General features: G+C 40.5%; 1 protein-coding gene across 1 annotated transcript in view; it reads right to left on the reverse strand.

Annotated features, from left to right (window-relative positions):
• Window positions 1-6,530: 6,530 nt before the first annotated feature.
• KCNK9 (potassium two pore domain channel subfamily K member 9) overlaps window positions 6,531-21,366 on the reverse strand; it is a 79,368-nt gene continuing 64,532 nt past the window's right edge. Inside the window, exon 2 of the mRNA XM_032183054.1 lies at window positions 6,531-7,425. Coding sequence (XP_032038945.1) covers window positions 6,584-7,425 — 842 coding nt within the window. The 3' untranslated portion in view covers window positions 6,531-6,583. The remainder of the gene's footprint in view (window positions 7,426-21,366) is intronic.

Raw genomic sequence — 21,366 nt, forward strand, 5'->3', positions numbered from 1 at the left:
CAGACTAAAATTAGCAGAAAGCTTTGGTTGCCTGGATTCCAACAAGAAAAATACAGTCACATAAGTTATACATGTTGACTGCTGTCTTCAGGTCTTTTTACTCTCACCATTAAGTTTAGGAAAATTTGTTCACGGCAAACACTAGTTGAAGATACAGATATCATATCTAAGAGTTAAATAGAGGCTCTCATTCTAATTTCAGTGGTGTGTAAATCTGGACTCATTGTATTGCACCCAAATCAGTTAGGTTACCATATTGGAAAAGTGCATGAGAAAACATTAGCCCTCAGCACTTTCATTTCTCTGTAGCTTACCAATTCACAGCAATATAAAGCCAGCAAGTTCAGAGAACAGTCCAGCAAGGGTCAGCTCAGCAGCTGCAATATCCACCAAGGACATAAGCAAACCCAACCATCACGCATTTACCATGTCTGCATTCTCCAGCATGCACAAGGAGTAACTTTGTGGAGCTTCCAGTGTAAAGAAGATGCAAATGCTGAAAGCTCCTTAATTTAAAGCTTTGTGTTGGACTTTCCCCCAAAGGAATACTGCTGTGTACATGTACATGACTTGGAAATTTGTGCAAAGAACAATACTGTTTGACTGAGAATCAGTCAGATGGGTTGCAGAAGCCCCTTAAGGGAAAAGCCGAAAATGAGATCACTGAAAATTTTCCAAAGAAATGAAAGACTTAGGGACAGTCTGAATAAGTTTAGCTTTAGTACAGCTTCTGCTGGCTTCAGAGAACGTCCTGCCACTACAGACTCTACAGAGTAGCTAAGAGTTTGCTTACATCCCACTGAGCCCTTCTTGCACTTAGGAGCACTAGTATAAGAAAACATCATCACTAGCAAAATATATCACAGGGATCCCTCCACTTTTCAGGATGGGCTGGCTGAATAATGTCTTGATTTCAACAAAGCAGCAAAAACCTAACCAGAGAATCAGGATCACCATGAATCTCATCAGCAGTAACCATTGAAATACTGTCAGTGCTGGACTGCACAACACTTTAAATCAAACACATCTCCAGGAGGTCTGCAGGAGTGAAGACACCTCCATGGAGCCCAATTTCATTGTCCTGAACACTTCTCTGTGATCACCCAAAGCAGCACATCAGCTCTCCAGTTCCTGACATGCTTAGATATGGGTTGGGAAATGGGTGTGGTGAGGTGTCAACAAGGTAATTGTTGACAGTTATCATCAGTTATCAATTGTTGATAATGCTTAGGCTAATAAAGCTAAGTATAAACCATATCTGAGAAGAGAGCATCTCCCAGACTAATTCTACCCAGATAAAAGCCCAACCGTCTTCAGTATCACCTCACTGTGGTTTCGACTGGAAATAACATTAAGTACTCTTCCTGTTGAGAACATTTTTTTTTTTTTGCCTTGCTACTACTTATTTGGGTGAAAGTTCTGCTGCCATGTTCATTATCTACATCTTAAATAATTGCAAACTGCATTTTGGCAAAGGCTCCCGTCAGTTTTCATGGCTATAATTCAGTCTCTGAGCTCAGATTAACTAGCGTAAGAGTCCCAGAGTGCCTTCCATCTGTAATCAATTTCTCTGTGTCCAATGTCATTATTCTATTTATTTTGAGTTTGGTGCATCATTATGATGTCTAATCCTTTTCATATGGTTTATCTTGCTGAAGTTCCCAAAATAAAGTTTGATATTAAAGTTAGATGACAGGCAGGCCGGTTAGAAAGGCAATATTTCTTTTTCAATTCTGTGAGCATTATGCACTTCTGGTTGATGAAAGTAGTTGTGGTGTGATTTTCATTGTAATTTGTGCAATATTCCAGTCAATAATAGTGTCTTGTTGAAATATGCATTAAAAAGTCCATAACATTACTGTAATGGACACACTCCAACACGTCTCTCTGGTCTGGCTTCCTCATAAAGATTTTAAATGACTGTCTTAATTGGATCCTAATATTAACAGGAATATTACATAAAGCTAAATGAGGACATAAACTTCAACAGAAAGCTACTTCAACCCAAGCCCCTGCTCTCTGGTCTGCACACACCAAATCATTCTGGAACATTTCCCTTTTCCATTCTGGTTCCACTGACCACTCTTTTTAAAGCTTTTAGCAACAAATGAGTCATTTTTCCACATCAAAAACCTTCAAATTTGTCAGAGAAAACATGAAATTACCTTGCTTAAATTGAATTTGCAATTATCTTGATTATTTCCCTGGAATTTCTTTGATCGAAGCATAGGAAGCTATTGAAACCACCTACATTACAGTAGATATTACAAGAGATTAACTCAGTCACTTCCCTATTTTTTTATTTTTTTTTTAATGTTGCTAATGTTGTTCTAATAAGCTATTACAGAGGAATCCAAACTGAGGTCTATTGCTGAGGATCACTGTCCATCTTCTCTATTCATTAACAACCAAGAATCTATTTGGAATCCTTCATCCAGACATCATCATGTAACATCCAGACACCCCTTCCAAAGATGTCCCCTCCATTCTTGTAAAGCACAAATATGTACAAAGTTCTGGAGAAGCAGGCCCAGTTAGACCAGTTGTGATCTTCCTTATGCAGTAATGAAGAGCAAGAAGAGTTGTGCCTATGTGGCTCTATTGTTTCCTCTTTCGTTTCCATATCACAGCATGCTCAGTCAAAGCTATTTTGGTGCTTCACTGATCAAACTGATTTTTTCCTTTGATGATAATATGAAATACGATAGGATAATGGGGTTGTTATATAATCAAAGTCGACAGCAGGGAGCTAAATTTGTGTTGTTTTGATGAACAGCACATTAGTGTGACATAAATAGATTAATCTGATTTATTATTATTATTTCGAATGCTTAATAATAGGGGAAATGAGACTCTGGGGAATGAGAGTGCATCACAAAGCGATAGCAAAAGTCTCTGTGCTATGGAAACATAGATTAGGTATTTTGGATATTAGAATGTATTGTCATAAGTGGCACCACTACTACCTGCTTCAATCTCCAAATTTCAAGAAAATAGCTGTATTTCGAAAGAGTGAGTAGAAAGCAAGAAAAGCTGTTCTTAAAGAACTAGTATCTTAAGTAGAATAAAATAGTAACATACCAAAGAAAATATGCCATGAAAAGTGGCATTGGAGGGAAAGATGGTAGGGCAGTAAGTAGCCAGAGGTGGAGCAGACAAAAATCAGCTCAACTTTCACGGACTGATTTTGCATGTTTTAGTGAAAAGCTGGGGTTAACTTTGGACAAAAGCTACTCTTTCCAAGATACTGCATGTTCCAGTTACAAACAGATCAAGTCAAGATTCATGCATCAGTCAAGAACCACAAAAACAACAAGAGAGAAGCACTTTCAGCATATTTTGGTTGGTTTACTGACGTGTGCGCACAGGAGTTCTTGTATTTGTGTATGCTCACAAAGAAAAGTCCTGCAGGAGCTCATACAAGTGTCTGAATGTATGGAGGCTTGCAAAGGAAATGCCTTGCCACTTTAAAATCATATGTGCACCAAAAATATAGACTGGACAGAATTGTGAGTTCTTCAGGCAGAAGGTAAAAATAAATTTTAAATATTTTAAAATCTTAATGAATGCAGATATATTTTCCAAAATGCTTTCCGACATACAAACTCTCTGCATCCTTTAGACTCAGAAGTATCACTACAAACATCTACTCTGGCTCCATCATATCAACACATGTAGATTTCTTCAACCAAATCCATAAACTTTGACTAAGCTAAACTAGAGTTTTTAGAAAGACAATCAATTTTAATGCAAAGATTAAGTGGCAGACAACCTATGACCCCCTAGGTAAGTTGCTCCCCTGGTTAAAATACCCCCTGTGCTAAAATTTACCCTTCATTTAACTTAATTTATGGTTCCAGAGGGGAAATTAAGTAACAAATCAGCTAGAACATGTAACAGCTTTGAATATCTGGAGTTCAACAAGAAGAATGTTTATAGAACATTCAAAATTATTTTATATGCAGCAGAAATAGCATTTTCCTCTTTTCTTAAAAAAAAAAAAAAAAAAAAAGCTAACCAATGCTTTTTAAAATACAACTTTGTTTTTCACAAAACTGTTCAAAGTTTTGGCTCAAAGTCCTGTTACAAAAGTTCATCTTTAATAGGCAGATAGAATTTCACCCTCCTGAAATCTGCAAAATCCCAGATTTTTCCTGCTTTACCCCAATGTCAAACAAACCCAGCACTTGTACATGATACAGATATGTACATATTTTTTCTAATCTCCTTAGCAAGAAAAAAACCCTACAATTATTTGCAGTCCTGGGATGCCACCAGCAATGGCACTATGAAAGTGAATTTTGACAGCATGGTGAACCCTATGGGCCACCCTCCAGAAACCATATTCTATATAGTTTTCACAGGGGTTGTTTAATACATTCTGAAACTGCTTTTCTAGGTATGCTTGCTCCAACACTTTTGCCATCAGCATTTGCCTTAGGTCATGGTAACAGCAGCACGCCATTAATGCACCCAGCTTGCTCTCTTACTATGCTGAAAGATGTTATACCCACATATTAGGCTGAAAAAGTCCATCTCATCTACCCTCATTAAGAATTATAAGCTAATTTTTCATTAATTTTAAAGGATTTTTGCATGCCAGAGCAATTTAAAATCCCAAAAGAAGTTGCATAGGGAAGTCAAATTTATTTCATTTACTCATTGAAATACAAATATCAAAATCAGGGAGAACATGAAGATATTTGATATAGCTAGTCATTTAAAGTCAGGGAGAAAAGAGAAGGAAGGACATTCCTTCTTTCTCCCTATTAATGCTCTCTATAGATGCCTCTTTGATAGCGTATCAGCATCCATCAGCACACAGAGCTTAGAGCTGGGGTTTGTGTGAAAACAGACCATCTACTTCAATATATATATATATAAAAGGAGGATTATTGCTTTTACAATGAAAGCACAAAATGGTAGAATCAGCAGGAAGTGATTAGTGCCAAAAAAAGATGGGTTTTGTATGGCGAATTAACATGGAAGGCAATTTAAAAGATAGGATTAAATCAGAGACAATGGTGCAGGTTTATAAAACTCCCAGTCCTACCGCCGTCAAATTAAAGATAAATCTCCCAAAGCACTAAATCTCATGTAATCATTGCAAATTCCTATTGTCTTAAAAGGGAGCTGGATTAGGCCTCTAATTTGGTTCTGTAAAGTCTGTTTGGTCCAGATGAACAACCGAGCAAAGGACAATTTCCAAGGAACAACTCTACAACTTGGTCTCCACATCGTCTACTACAGCTTGCCAATGCAATCACTCCCAATGTTACCCTCTAAACACTGGAGTAAAACTGCTTTTGCCCATTACTGCTAAATGCATTTTGCCTTTCTGCCTAGCAAAAAAGCAATATCACATCTAATCTCACAAGTTCCCAGTGAGCCAAACACAAGATACTGTCCCTTGAATTCTTCCTGAGACCAACAAAGGCTTTCCATTATTTACAAATCAAAAGCATTTAGAGACAATCATCTTTTTTCTTTTATTTAAAACAAGGAATGCCCTGTCACTATTATATAAGAAAAAATATACATCCACCTATTTATACCCATCCTAATCCAAGCATTCAAAAAAATATATAATTCCTATTCATGCAGGTAATTACTGCACAATAAAATAATAATAAAATAATAATATTTTTTATAAATAAAATAAAAACAACAAAATACACTCTGTAGTTCCGACAATTCTCCCAATTGATCTTAAAAAAAAATCCACTTGCAAATTGTTGGAACAGTTTCAAATGATGAAAGTAAATATAGTTAAATCAACAGGATTACTTGCTTTTGATTATTAATTCCATTGCTAGTTTTTCTTGTGTTTTTATTATGCATACCAGTTTTACAAAGTGCATGCTTTATTTTATTTTATTTTTTTTTAATTTTGAACTGGCAAGCTAAAATGATCCATCGTTTCCTGCCTTTTTGTAATGTTAATACAATCTAAAATCTAGCATTAAAAAAATTTATCATGATACACCTGGTATATTGACTGCTTATGGCGCATGCTTGTCTTGGCAAAAAAGGAAACAAATTGGCTCCCCTCCCCATCTCCCCATTCTTTTTGGAAGCAATCTAAAACGTTAAAAGCAGGCTGGAACACAATTGCCTCAAGGGAAAAAAAAATAATACCTGATGCTTTAATTTTGTCACATGGCACTAGTTGTGGAATTGCACGCGCACACACCCACCCACACGCACCCAACACGCACGCAAGCACGCACGCTGCAACCTGCTCGTGAGGAAAATAGTTTATTAGGTCAGGAGTGCCAGTGGCACATGAAGGCTCCCAGCTGTGTGTGCAACTTTGGATTTGGTACCAACTTCACGTCACCTTGAATCCTCTGACATCCACCGAGGGGGTAATGTAAGGCATACTTTGCTGGAACAGTAATAATCCATGCTTCATGCTCAAGAGCTGAGTCTCAGAGGAGGACTGGCTTTCTCTACTCCCTTCGGCCTCGCTCCGTCTCACTCAAGGAAAACAACAAAACAAACAAACAAAAAAAAACATAACAAAATAAAACAACAGAGAAGAACTGGGGAAAACAAGGAAAGCAAAAGAAGACAAATCACTTTAAATGGACTTTCGCCTTCTCATCAGCCTGTGGTTATCTGTAAAGCTGTGCAACCCAGGTGAGATGGAGCTGACAGGAGATGGGAAAAGGCTGTTTTTTAATGTGCTTGGCGAGATCTCCTCTATCTTGTAAGAGATGGAGTGAAAGTACTGGGGGTTCAGCTTCGAGCTGAACGAATTTTGGTGGGACACCACCCGGCTGGTGTACTCGTGGGACCTGTAACACATGCAGGAACAAACTGACTGAAGGTCTGTTACTTCGGCCTTGTACCGCGGCCGACCATGCTGGGAGTCCTCTTGGATGTGGATAATCATGCTGTTGCGGTTCCCTGCCAGGGACGCCCGTTCCTCGGCATCCCGCCTCTCGTCCTCGCTGTTCATGGTTAAGAACCTGAGAACAACCAGATTTAGAAATGCCCCAATGACTGTCAACCCCACTAGAATGTACATAAAGCTAAAAGCCACGTAGAGAGGCTTCTTTTGAAGGGCCCCTTTGGTCTGCAGGGCCACATAGTCTCCAAAACCTATCGTAGTCAATGTTATAAAGCAGTAATAGTAAGCATGGAAAAAGCTCCATTCCTCATACTGGGAAAAGGCTGCTGCTCCAATGCAGAGTGTCCCCATGCAGGAGAAGAAACCCACAGTGACCATGTTTTCCATGGAGACCTCAGTGCTCCTCATCCCACAGCACTTTTTGATGCGTTTCAAGAGGTACTTGACGAAGGTGTTCATGCGCTCGCCCAAGCTCTGGAACATGACGAGTGTCAGTGGGATCCCCAGGACGGCGTAGAACATGCAAAAGGCCTTCCCCGCGTCCGTTCCTGGGGCAGCATGTCCATAACCTGGGAGGGGGAACGAAAAGACAGGAGAATCAGCAAGGCAGGTGGTTACCACAGCTCCCTTCCCACATAGGCCACGTGAATCGCAGTGACTCCAGAGCTGTGGCCAGATCCAAGGCTCCAGTGGCTACAAGGACATCGCGGTCACAGGATCTTCCTATCTCCTTGCTCACATCCTGTATTTGAAGCAAATATGACAGAAAAACTGAATTGTATACGCAGGACTAAGAAAGACAAAAGAACAAGCAATCCATCTTACTTCAAATAGCTGCAAAATCCTAAACATTGCTTTCATTTGCTGAAGAAATGTCATGTCCATCCTGCATCACTTGAGGTATTGAAAACTTTGCAAATAGGTGGCCTCCTCCAGAACATTTTTGAGAGAAGTTGGTATAGCCCTATCCCAAAACCAGAGTACACTGATGACATCTAAATTCCGTGTCTGCTGGCAACAAGGAGTTAATGACGTCCACAGAAACACTGATCAATGGAAGTCTTTAAAATTGTCTTCTTTACAGAACAAACCTTTCCTATAGGCACCCTTCTGAAAGCCACTCACTGCTGGAACACCATGGGATTTTAGGGGGTTTAATACCTGCTGCAACTTTAATTACCAAAGAGTAAAGAACTTACCAGCTTCTCTTACAGTTTTACAGCTTTTTCAGCCAGGCTAGGAAAGACACTTTTGCCATGATGCTAAACTAATCCAGGAGAGAGGATGTAGCATGTTTCACAGCATAGCTTACAGAAAGTAAAATCACAGCTAAACCTTCACTCTAAATCAAATAGCAAATGTAGAGGTTTCTATTTCAAAATGTTAATTTCAATTTTTCACATCACATTGCCTTAGAAATCTACATTTCTTACAGCTAAGATTGCAAGTGACAGTACCAAAGTCTCCAAAATAGGATGTCTGCAAGTAGTCTGGCCGTGATACACATTCACCATGTGGGTAGCACTATCTAGGTTCCCATTAAAGTCAATGAATAGAAATCTGAACTTCTCAAGTGCAGTACATCCCATCTACACCTAGATATCTAAAACAGGTCACTAAGTTATTCTCAGGAGCCACACATTTCTCTGCAGTGATTATAACAGAAATCTCAGGACTGACCTCAGTTCAAGATTAATATGCATAAATCTACGTATCTACATGTGTGCTAGGTGTCCAAGCTCCCTTTATAGTACACAAAGATTTAATGAAAACAGGCAGCAGCGAGTTATTTAACTGCCATTCCAGCATCTGTCTACCTTATGCTGAGCTGAAATGACAGTACTGGCTGCTCCATTGACTGACTGAATATCTGCTGACTACGGAAGAATTTAGACATCTACTGCACAGGTAGACAACTACATGGAAACAGCCAAATGTGGGCACCACTCTGTGAAGACCATTCCCCTCCTGCTGCCCCAGCCCTGTACATCACTGCTAGACTCGAGTTATGGACCTGCTGATCTGAAGCTGCCAAATCCTTTTTTTGAACCCCTTGACACTACCTACCTCCCCGACCTCCTGCAGCAACAGACTCCAGAAGTGTACTCTCTTCTGTGTAAGAAAGTATTTTTTAATTTTAAGCAGATCTCCTTGTTTCAGCTAGTGCCCCATTGTCCCACAGTCTGATAACTTCAGCTAACCCCAGCTGTATCCCTGACCTCAGTTTTCGCCTGTCTGAAGTTGAGGTGCAGAGACCAGAACTCCACAAAACCCTCAGGACGTGGGCACACCACAAAGTCTACAGTTTTGCTAGAACACTATACAACCTTCAAAAAGAAAAGCAAAAACAAGACAAAGAAAATAAGATGAATGAACCAGCAAGAATGCCCTTCAAAAAAACGTACTTACTTCCTTAGCTCAGATGTTAGCTGTTGGCAAATGGATAGGATGTAGGCACTAGTTTGAAAAGGAAATACATAAATCAAAAAAGGAAGTTATTTGCAGGTTACAAAACAAATAGATTCACCTGTTCTATTGAGGAAGGTACCCTGTTTATTACAAAAAAAAAAAAAAAAAAGGCAGTTTCCAAATTACCTGCATGGGAAAGTGTCTTCCATAGACTGATGCTGGATTTGTTCCACCTGACTGTCCCTCAATAAAGGCTATAATTGCCTCTCATTACTAAGATCAGCTTTTGAACTACAGGGGTGTTAATTAAACCAGGGACATCTTCCCATTTTATAGCTTTAGTTACAGCTGATAAAGAGAAGGAAAGTTTCAGAAAATGTGATTTTCCAGATGGTTACAGAGATGGCAGTTGGTGGAAACAGCTTTCACTTTGGGTTCTAAAGAAAAGGGCTGGGGTGAAAAAAGACTTCTTTTGATATCATTATATCCCTCTCACTAAAGATATCGACAGAGACAGTTTAGGGAGATTATAAAACATTAATATTATATGCTTAGACACTATCTCACAATTGAATTTCTAAGATTCGTCACAGACTTTGTAATTAACTCAAACTCAGTTCTCATGAGATAGGAATATACTCACATCCCTGTTTTACAGATAGCAAAGCAGAGACACAGGCAGGTTATAATTTTTCTCTACTAAGTAGACAAAAAATCCAGAAATTCAAATATCTGTTCTGCCCCGTGTCATACTCAGTTACCATAATATCAGGTACATGCCTTTTACCATATTTCGACCATGAAGCTGGGGAATAGAAAGAACTTTATTCATAAAGCTGGAATAAGGCCTTGCAAATAGATTCATGTATAGGGAATCAGAGAAATATATCTCTCCAGTGCAATGCAGCTTTATGGAACCTTATTCATTGCCTTCAGCAAAAATGAAGGGTTTCAAAATACACAAAGACAGAGTAAATTCTCCTTTAATTTAGCCATACAAAATCTGTCCAGTAATACACAGAACAATATATGAAAAGGATATAATAATCTCCACCAGGGCATGCTCTCTGAAATTCAGTAAATCTCAAATTTAAAACAAAACCTGTCTTCTTAACATCAGAAAGGACCTCTGGGAAAAATGAGAAGGTCAATAATTGCCACAAGAAGAGGGGCAGAGAGAATCATTAAGCCTGGAAAATAGCCTTCCACAGTGCATAAGGTCAGCCTCCAAGTAGTTGGGTTTTACTTGTGTCAAGGAAAGGCAGAAGCAAAAGTAACTGCTTTGTTAGCAGACTTCAGCCTCCAAACTTCAACCTAACTTCCTCTGCACGAATGTCACTGCCCTTTGCCTGAGTATAAAAAGACAGCTCCATATGAACCGTAACAGGTGGGAGACATAAAGAGAAATACAGAGGTTAAACATGACATTGGTATTTCTCACTCTTTGGTGACTAAGAAGAAAGACCAAACAGAAGTCCTTTAAAAGTAGGTAAAGCAAATGCATCCCCTAGCAAGCCAAGAGATTGAAATAACAGGAAGAAGTGTATATGTAGAGCTTTAAATTGAGTCACCCCTAGGTAAACACTACCTATACTACTCTAGTGCTCTATCCAGTTTGCTCAGGTCCCACGATACAATATTATGACCACAGCAGGCAGATTTGTCCTATATTCAATGAGATATCATTTGAATGGTCAATGACAGTCTAAATAACTTTCACCTTGATCGGAAATGATGTCATGAGTAGTCTCTTTCTCTTTTATAATCCCTCTCAGTTGCTTTGACTTTCAAGACAGAACTCATCTGGTTTGGCATGAAGACGAATCGTTTGGCATGAAGAAATGTCATGCCTCAGAGTGTTATTCCAATTCTGGAGTACAGAGCACCAATCCACCACAGTTATAGGAGAGCTGTGCTACAGACACAGAACTGCAGGAAGGTGTGGGCAAGAGAGTCAAAGGATAAGAGCATGATATGATTTCACTGGTTTTAGTAATGCATAATGTATTTCTCTCCCATGAGCTTGGGCTTTCCCCCTTGAACCTATATAAACTTTCAGCACCTGCAGCACCCTGTAGCAAGAAAGTCCATAGATAAACCATATCATCTTTTTAAAAATCACCATCACTTCTTGATTTCTCTCATGTAGCTGTAGTTATTTTTGTAACTTCTCTCCCACTACTATCCCTTGAAGCCTGATCTCCCCTATGGAAGAGAGCAGGAACAGTCATTCCCTCCTAACCTTCTTTGTGCCACTCATGATTTTATGGAACTTCTCAACACAAACGCCATGCCTTGCTAGCTTGTGCTCAGGCACTAAGCAAATATCTCTGGCACTGTACAGCCTCATGTGGGCTGACCAGCTTGCTAAGATCTACATCAGTGATCTTTGCACCACGCTCAGCTGCAGGGTATAGACAGGCCCCTAAAGTCTGTCTTGTCCTCCAACACAAATTCTCTTCAATAACACTTTGCTTCTAGAGTGAAAAGGGTCTGCAATGCCATGCTATTGCAATGATGCAGGCCACCCAGAATAAGTGAATACATAACAAAGATAACGCATTAGCAGGAAAAATCCTGAATATTTTCAGTATGTTGCATTTACACAGTAACCATGTCTAAAACTGCAAAGTGATTCCTACACTGGAAAAAGGGACGTTTTCCAGCACCAACCCATGATTATCCATGATGTTAAATAGGCTTTAGCCTGATTTAACATCATGGCTTTAGCCTGGACTAGCCATTACTGTCCAGGCAATGCCCATGCCTTGTGTACCCATGGAGGTTAACTCTACACAGGGACCACTGCAGCCAAGTACCACTCCGAAGCTGTAGAGGTGTTCAGCTCTTCCTGGCACTCTCCATGCCATAAGGTTTAGATGTCTTGAATCTTGAAGCAACATTGTGTTCTTCATGAGGGACATTTTATTTCTTTCTGGAGTAGGTTTTTCCATTTGTTCATCTACGCATCATTCATCCCCATGACAGACATTTGGGCCTGGTTGTCTTTGTCAACAGCCTCCAGAAAGAAATGAACTACTCCATCCCCATGACTCAATCCTTTCTTACTCATGCTGGCAGCAACTCTGGGCGTGAGATAACAAAAAAAAAAAAAAAAAAGGATTATGGCACCCGTTCCTCAGATGGGCAAGCACAATTCAGATGAAAACATCTTCCTGATGTCACACGTTCACTTCATAAGTTTGTCTACGTCAGGGAAACTACCACGGAAAAGAGTCTGGCTTTTTGCTGGATTTGGTGCTTGTGCTTTCAGTGGGGAGAAGAAACAAGACTGTCTTCATGCTATGGTAGGAACTGAGGAGATATTTCATCTAACTAACTGGTACTTACTAGTAACTCTTTTTCTAGGACAAAGACATTCTCCTGCAAGGAAATGGAGAGCAAATCACTGATTCCGTTGTACCCGCATGAAAGCTGCTGTGTTACAAGCACCATCCTCCTGGAACATAAGCACCACTGCCTGCTCCCTCTTCCTTCTCCCACATATCTGGGCTCTCCCTGAATCCTGCTGCATTTCTCCCTGAACATCTCCAGGATCCCCTTTCTCTTTCTCTCCCTTTTCAGTCAATCTCACTGCTGCACAGCATTCCCTTTCCATCCTACCCAAAAGACAGTCTCTGATGTCAGGTCAAAGCATAATGCATGGCTCCCTACAGGTACACAGGCCAGTATGGGATGATATCATCCTGTGCTGCAAAGATATGGACGTCGTGTGGGAGGAGATAGGATGTGCTAACCCCAGGTGCAACCTAAAATCTGAAATCCGTCAGCAAGGCTGGCACAGCCTTTCACCTCGGCTCACCTCTGTTGTGTTATGACTGTTTCCATGTCCTGGCTGCAGAGCTAAGGCCATGCCACCTTGGAAGTTACACACACTACTTTACATTGCATTGAGACCTACAGAAGATCTATTCTGGGTATCCAAGGACTCAGTAGGCTTCTCTTGTTTTATTCTCCCCACCACGAGCACAGATGTTCTTTCTTGTTGATCTTGGAAGCAAACTTTCAAAATGTTCAGGGAAGACAGCTTCAAAAGCAGCTCTGACTGGATAGGCAGGCACACAACACACACACAGTGTCCAGGAAGGGAATGAGGAGGAGGAGAAATGTTTTTGCTGTGTTTTCTGGTGCCTGGCAGGTCAGGGGGCAGCTGAAACTGTTCTTTTCGTGGGTGGGAGGCCAGCCCTGACCCATGTGCATCAAAAGTCGGGACAGATGACTGCCTCAACATCCCTGAACTCTTGCAGAAATGATGGAGCAACAACTAAGGCCATCAGCTGGGACAGCTTTCTGGGTAGTCCTCCTGTGGGTGTAGCTTAGGAGACAAAATGTTTCTCAGACTATCTTAAATTATAGTAGTCAAAAAGCTGCAACCTAGTTTTGTGAAACACAGCCACGTATTGCCATGCTCATTTTGGATTCAGGGCAGGACTTGGGACTTCAGGGTTGGCAGGGTTGAGCTGGGGATCACACGCTTTGCAGTCAGGCATGCCCTGTAAGAAGGTACCCTTGTTGAAAGGCATTCTCTTGGATTCTTAGAGGGTCAAGGCAAATAACGTGTCCCAGTCTCAGTAAGGCACCCCTTACAGAACACAGCTCCACCCTTTTCAGAGCTTCTGCCTGCTGGGGAAGCAGATTTGGTCACATTTGTCCCTCACAGATATCCACTGTGAGAACAGACAAGCCGACAAGTTTAAACCAAGCCATAGGAAACTTTTATTTTTCTAAACAGCACTGGTTTAATCCACATTGCTTGATAATGATGAGCTACCTATATCTACTTCTCTGCCCATCTGTCTTTCCTTCCCAATAGCTTTGAAGCTGCTCATCAATTTCCACCACTTACAAGAAGCTGTAATGTGAACTTGATAGTAATCTGTTCTGTTGGGCATGCCATCTGGCCAATCTGTGAATACACACAAAAGGTACAAAAACCCAACACACACATGCAAACTCTGCTGCAATGTGATCAGCTCCCTGTCTGGCCAGTTAGAGGAAAGAAGAAGGAGCTTATATGTCTCCATCATCTTATAAGATACCTTGTGATGTGATACCTATCTGCCTGCAATGATAAGGATATAGATAAGGGTTCAAGAAAAGGGGGGTTAAGTTTGGGGGGGTTGGACCTGATGATCTCTTGAGGTCCCCTCCAATCCCTACAATTCTGTGATTCTGTGAAAACCGGGGAATTATATTAGAGTTCACAAGAAACCAGGCTTAACTAGTTCTGGTGCTCAGAAAAAGGTAAAACTTGAAAAATGTTGCTGAAAAAAAAAAAAAAAAGAAACAAACCACAATGAAGTACTTGAGAATTCTGCACTTGATTGGTTTTGATGTTCTTCTTTTTCTTTTGCATGTAAAACTTTTCCTTTTGTACGTGTGCATAAAATTTATACTTTAAAGGGTTTCACTAAAAAAAAATGTTCAGTAAATGAATGAAAGTGGGTATTTTCAACCAGCTACACGAAGCCACCAACAATCTTCCTGCTCATCTGTAGGCTGTAGACACAAAGACCTCTTCATCTGAAACCTCCTCTTGCTGAACTTGGACAACTTTTACTGCTCAGACAAGAGCAGAATAGACTGGGACAGATTTGGCAGTGATTTGGGCCATGCTTCTGGTACACCATTTCCCAACTCCTTCCAAAACCAACAGCAACTCTGTTCTGGATTTCCATCTGGTTAACAGTGGACGGTTCTTCCCACTGCAGCTGAACCTGGCCAGTTTTCTGGGGAGATCAACAGCAGTATATTTTGGCAGCCAGAGAGACCAGGAGGAGAGCATTCGTGCATCACAGGGACTCAGACAGACTTAACAGCCAGCATGCTGGATTCTCATAACAGCAAGAAAAACAAACTTCCAAAGTCAAGGACAGGAAGGTTGACAGTGACTCTTTGGGTTCATATGTCTTGGGAGCTTTGTGGTAAGTACCAAATGATCAGGCTCTCCGGAGCTTGCACACCACCAGCTCAGCATAAAACTTTTGTATCTGGACCAGAGTGTGTTTTATATCTGTTTGGTGCTGAGATACGTGACTGCACAAAGCCCCGTAGCATTTCTGAGTCAACATTTTCCCACTCAGCTCATGTTCTCTATTTCTGACTACCCCTGCATGCCTTTTCTCCACATCCTTCTCTCCATTTTGTTCTCTGAAACAGTCTGAGGATTGACCCGAGGCTCACATCACATCTAGTCCCAAGACAAATCATGCCCAGAACAAGATCTCAATCTGAACAGAATCGTAGCAACGACTAGGAAGAGACTTATCAGGTCATGTTATCCATTCCCGAGGGCCAGCATATGATTGTTCCCTACAATATGTTCTCCAGGGCTTTGTCCAGTTTTGTTTAAATGATTGAAATAACAAGGTTTCTGCTCTCTCCCTTAGGAAATTATTCCCCTGTCTAACGGATCCAGCTATTAAGGTTTTTTGATATACGGCCTGTATTTTTCTATGCCATCTTTTATCACAGCATTCTTTTATCGCCCTCATTCCAACACACCCCATTTCTTCCTGTCGTTATTCACTCCTTTATGCTTCTTGGAGACAGTCACAGCTTCATCCCTTAGCCAATATTAGCTACAAACAGAGTTGTCTGGGGCAGTGTCCTGCAGCAAGGAAGACAATGGATGTTTTACAACATACACCTGGGTTCAGATTTTGAACATCTCTTTAGAAGCAGCTCCTTATGTGGCCATTTTACACTTCTTTGTGATTCCTCCTGTTCTCCAGAAACTTTCAAGATCTCAATGCCAGCATTGTGTGCAGTCCTGATAGACACAGGACCACAGTAGCACATTTATCAGTTCCCTGGACTGCCAAATGTCCTCTGAGTTTGTAAGACTGGCCACTGTCACTGTAACATAATGACCACCCAACACTACAAACTTTTCCTGCTGCTGTCATTTCTTTAATCCCAAACCCTCCTTCTATTGAACATATGTGAGTGCAATACATATCATTTTTCTTCAGCCTCCTGTATAAATGACCTTATCGAGCAATTTTAATTGTTTTCTGTAATGGTGATTTGGGTTGTTCCCAGTTTGTTGGCAATGGTCTGCGAACTCTCCATGAGGGGAGATGGACAAAGGACTCACCACCTGCAGGTTTGGCAGGATAATCCAAACAGCACTCAGGGTTCGGAAAAATATGTCAGGAAGAAGCACAGGGGCTTGCATCTTAAGAACAGGCCAAAAACAAACAGATTTCTTCTTCATTTTTTTCTGGTGACAAAAAAAAGGGTCATGAGAAATTTCTGATTTGTCTTTCTTTAGAGGATTAGTACTTTTCAAACTAAAAACATACCAAGTTTGAGCCTTTTCATGGGGTTAAAAAAGAAGTCTCCTTTCAGACCTGCTGAATGCCTGAGACCTCTCCCGGTCTGACATCGCCAGGGCTTCAGAAGCTGGATCTCAGCAAAAAAACACTGCTAAATAAATGCTTTCCAAGGCCAAAAAGAAGCAGAATAGCTCAAAACATCAGACACAAATCATTCCTGCCATAGTAATCACCTCCCCAGTACCTGTGATGTCATTATCCACTGCAGCCCACGGAGCTGTTTGCAAATCAGCATGACATCAGTAGCTGTCAGAGCTGGTCTGGTAAAACACAGCGCATCCTGCGAGAGACACGGGGTGGCTCTTAGAGAAGCAGTTTGGCTGTGATTTCACTGCAGCAATCGCATTTTGTCTCTATGACTCTCCCCTCCTCTGTGCAATGAAGAGACGTAGAAGAGCACAGGCAGCCTGCCACAAGTTTGCCTTTTTTTGTCTGTTTTTTGTTTGTTTGTTTGTTTTTTCTTTTGTTGTTGTTGTTGTTGTTGTTGTTTTGTTGGTTTTTTTTTTTGTCATTTTTTGTTTGATTGGTTTTTGGTTTTGTTTTTATTTTGTGCCATGGCTGCTGCAGGTTGTTCCCACGTGGGAGAATAATGGGCTATTTTTCAAACTTTTAGAAAATATGAATAGGCACACGGTATTTTGAGCAGACTGTCCTTTCTGCTGTGAAGGAAATCAGGGCTTCACCCATTCAAAAAGGCAGATAAAGGAAGGGTTAGAGATCCCCACTGTCCCCCCTTGAAAAACAAGCCAACAAATCTGTTAGAAGACACTACTTCTACTAACACGGATAATGTGATATAACCTCTGATCTGGACAAAGTTATACATGTACAAAAATACTTCCAGAGTAGTGTCTGTCTTGGCAAGAGAACAGCTGAGCTTGGTGGAACCACCAATCCTTCTTCCCTCTTTTGCTTTTTATTTTCTGTTCCTTTGTTCCTGGCCATGGTAAGGAACCAGCCAGATGGACACAAGCTTCCTTACTTGTAGACCTTTGGAATGACAGACTTCTTTACATCACTTACAGCATTTATTGTACCCTTCTCTGGAAAAAAAAAAAAATCTCTCAAACACGTATTCTGACTCTGGCTGGCCGCACTTTTGGCCAAGGCTATTTTCCCTGCAGACACTCTCATTTTCCAGCAGCTTTAGTAGCTGAAAGTTGACTTCAGTGATCTGACAGCCAAAGCAAGTGAAGTCCATCATAATTTCCCCCATTACATCACATACAAAACAAGCAGTGATTCAACAAGATATATAAACAGATTTCATCAAAGGGATACATGCATTTTTCTTAATGAAAAAAAAGAAAAAAAAACAAACAAACAAACAAACAAAAACATTTTGTTCAAATGCTTTGGATTGAGTTTATTGTAACCTATATAAGGTTATTTGATTTTTTCTTTTATTCCCAAAACAGACTTCTGTTTGAGAATACAAGTGAAAAGAGATGTCTCAATTTTCTTCTACAAATTTTAAGTGTGTTCTTTTGATCAACTTTGAGAAACTGCAATAATTCAACCAAAACACTTCTGTGAAGGAAGAAGTTCAATTCTTATTGACAAAGCATTTTTGCAATATGATACCAAAAAAGTTAATGGAAATATACTTCCCAACTCTACCATCCTATTCAGTTTTCCATTGACCCAGTACTAACTTTGAGGTTCATGTATCCTTGTACTTTGAAGATAGAAGGGTTGAGCTAAAATGTGAACGTCAAAGTTTTGCAGCATTGTTTGGGTTTGGCTACATGAAGATCTTCTACATTGCAATATCAGGGTAATTACACTGCTGCAGCTATCCTGGTCTAACCTAACTCCCTAGGTTGGCACTTTTATATGAAGTCACTTCATCTTTTTTTTTCTTTTTTTTTTTTTCTTTTTTTTTTCTTCTCCTTTTTTTTCCTAATAGCAACATTTAACTCAACTAAGCAAGCACATACAAGGAGTGTAGACTGCTGGACCAAGATGAAAACAGAGGCATTTCTCATGGGATTCTGTCCCAGCCAGCAGAAAGTAAGAGCAATCAGGTGTTTTGGAAACTTGAGACCAAGAGATACTAAACCCAGAACTTTCTTTCACATACAGTGAAAATCTCCTTCCTAAACAGATGGAGCTCCACTTCAGCTAGGCGTGTTGACTCCACTAATCAAGCTGTAAGGCTGTCCCTAAACTCATTGCTCTTTCAGATAAAAGTCTTTATTTCCAATCCAAATTTGTTCGTGGTTTGTTCTTGTAAAAATAAAGCCATTAACTTGAATAGCTCTCCTAGTTTGTATTCCCTACTCCCATAGATTAACAGTAGACATATCACAACAGACTTTTTTCCCCCTAGAATGAGTAAACCAGCCTCTGCTAGTGTGTTGCATTAGACAGTTTCACCTTCATAGCATTTTGAGTCTATTCAACTTTAATTCAATTTTTCTTGCACACCTACAGTACAAAACACAGAAATTCTGTGCTCCATTTGTGCAGACTTTGAATAGTATTTCATACAATTTTAGATATGTCTTGGAGATAGCACGGACATGAACTCTGAAATTTGAAAATTGAAAAGTGCTGAATCCTGAGCCTATCTGTCTTTGGATCTCAATACTAAAAATCCATGAGATCTTATTTTGTCTCACAAACTAATATGAATAATATGATGAAAATAGACTAATCTTTCTTGGTGACCATGAACTCACAGTGCTGTAACTCAAGTACACAAGTTTTTTGTTTAACTAAAGACAAGCATTTGAGCTAAGCTCCATGTTCGTGTTAAGCAGACGGATGCTAAGAAGAAACTTTCCGTATACTGCAAGTAAGTCTCCAACAAATGACCCATGAAAAGCAGGATGGGGTTCATGTGCGCTACGGAGTCCTGAAGCTGACAAGCATATAGCAATTAGTTATTCTAAAAGTGGCTCCGTTTAACCTTCTCAACACATTTCCAGTTCCCAGCAAACCTTTTTGCTGAGCTCAGTCAGAGATCTTTCACCTCCCCTTTCATTTCTTTATTGTTTACAGACATCTACCTTTTCCATGTCAGCCCCGATAAGCACACCGAGCAGCAAGATTACAGGAGGCAGTAGACTGAGACACCATTTAATGCACCTGACTAAGCATGATCGGAGCAATCCATCACCTCAGTTTTCTACTCGCAGCCAACAGGAATAGTCAAACCGAGTGGCAAAAAATGCAAAGCCACTTCCATAAACTTTTTCAAATCTGTACCCCTCATCACTTCTCTTTTGCTGGGTTGAAAACAGTTTTCCTACTACATTATTCTAGTATCATAACTATTTTTAATTTTATTTCATCCCTGAAGTCCTGCATGCAATGTAGCTCGAGAAATTATACTGAAAAAGTACTTCACATGATATTTCTGAGCAGTCACAGCCACCATTTGAATAGCTTTTATTTCCGGGAATCTCCATTGTGGTCCAAGAGCCTGGAGTGGCAGGAGCTATAAACGACACAGAATAACATGATATGGCCCCTGACCCTTCACAATTCTCCTCTGACACTAGGAACTACTCTCTGCACTTCCAATATGGGGATACAAGAGAGGGAGAGGGCCTGCTCATGAAGAATAGAGATCAGACCAAGAGTTTGATACCCCCCACAAAAAAAGGTCATGTAATGAGGATTATTAAACTGTTCAGCAAGTGGAAAAACCAAACCAAAACAAACAAACAAACAAAAAACATTAGGAGGATATTTTAAAAATGTTTTGGACAACAGCCTGGTTAGTATCCTCCAGTACCACTCTTGTAGGCATTTAAGTTTTGTTTCAGCTTTAGACCCAAGTTTGGAGCTTGCATAAATATGGAGCAGCCCAGCTGAGGGTCCACTGGAGTTCCTAATACATAATGACTCCTCATTGCACCAGCCATCCCATGCATGCCTTGCATTTCCAGTGTGGTACCAACTCCCATTCCTGTTTGTGAGTGGAGTTACAGACACATGCTCAAGTTTGGGCTCTCAGTAAGGATCTGAGCACGGTTTTGTGGAAGTCAAGTTTCCCCAGCTGCACATTTCCTGGAATCAATATACATAATCAATATCTATTTTTTATTTGCTTGCTTGGTTGCTTTTTAGTCTTGGAAGTAGCAACTGCACTTCCAGACTTGGGACCTCATTTGTTGCTGGGTCTCATTTGCTTTGCAAAACCCTAAGCAGTGTGATGGAGCTGTTGTCACCAGCCTCGAGTGCGCGCACTGAGGCTGAAGCTGTTTCTGAGTCCTGATGATCTCCTGACTCCTGGCTGTGTTGCAGCAGCAGAATTATAAACCTGGCAGTGTTTTATTTATCTTTGCAGAGGACCAGCCTGAAAGAACCTGTCTCTGGGAGAAGACTCCAGCAAGTATCAGCACATCTGATAGGTAATGAAGTTGCTTTTCTTGCTATGCGGATAGGTGGTACATGGCCTAAGGACAGAGAAGCTGAAAATACCCTTCAAAAGAAAAAAAAATCTGCTTTGGCTGCACTGCATCTCAGATACTTCTGTATTCACTGCCCTATTTCTCCCATCAGTTTCTTTCTACTTCTTTTCCACATCCTTTCCCTTCTTGTTGGCTATATCCATTCCTCTTCTTAGTTAAGCCATTCTCCTGCCTTTCCTCTACTTGTTTTCACCTGTTGTTGTCCCCTTCTTTTTCCTTCTCCTGTTTCCCTCCTCTCTCTTGCCCACACTCCTCTCTTTCATTCCCATTTACTCCGTTTCTTGACTACTTCAAGCACCTGTCTGCTTAGGCAATG

Source organism: Aythya fuligula, chromosome 2 (assembly GCF_009819795.1).
Source record: "Aythya fuligula isolate bAytFul2 chromosome 2, bAytFul2.pri, whole genome shotgun sequence".
NCBI lineage: Eukaryota > Metazoa > Chordata > Aves > Anseriformes > Anatidae > Aythya > Aythya fuligula.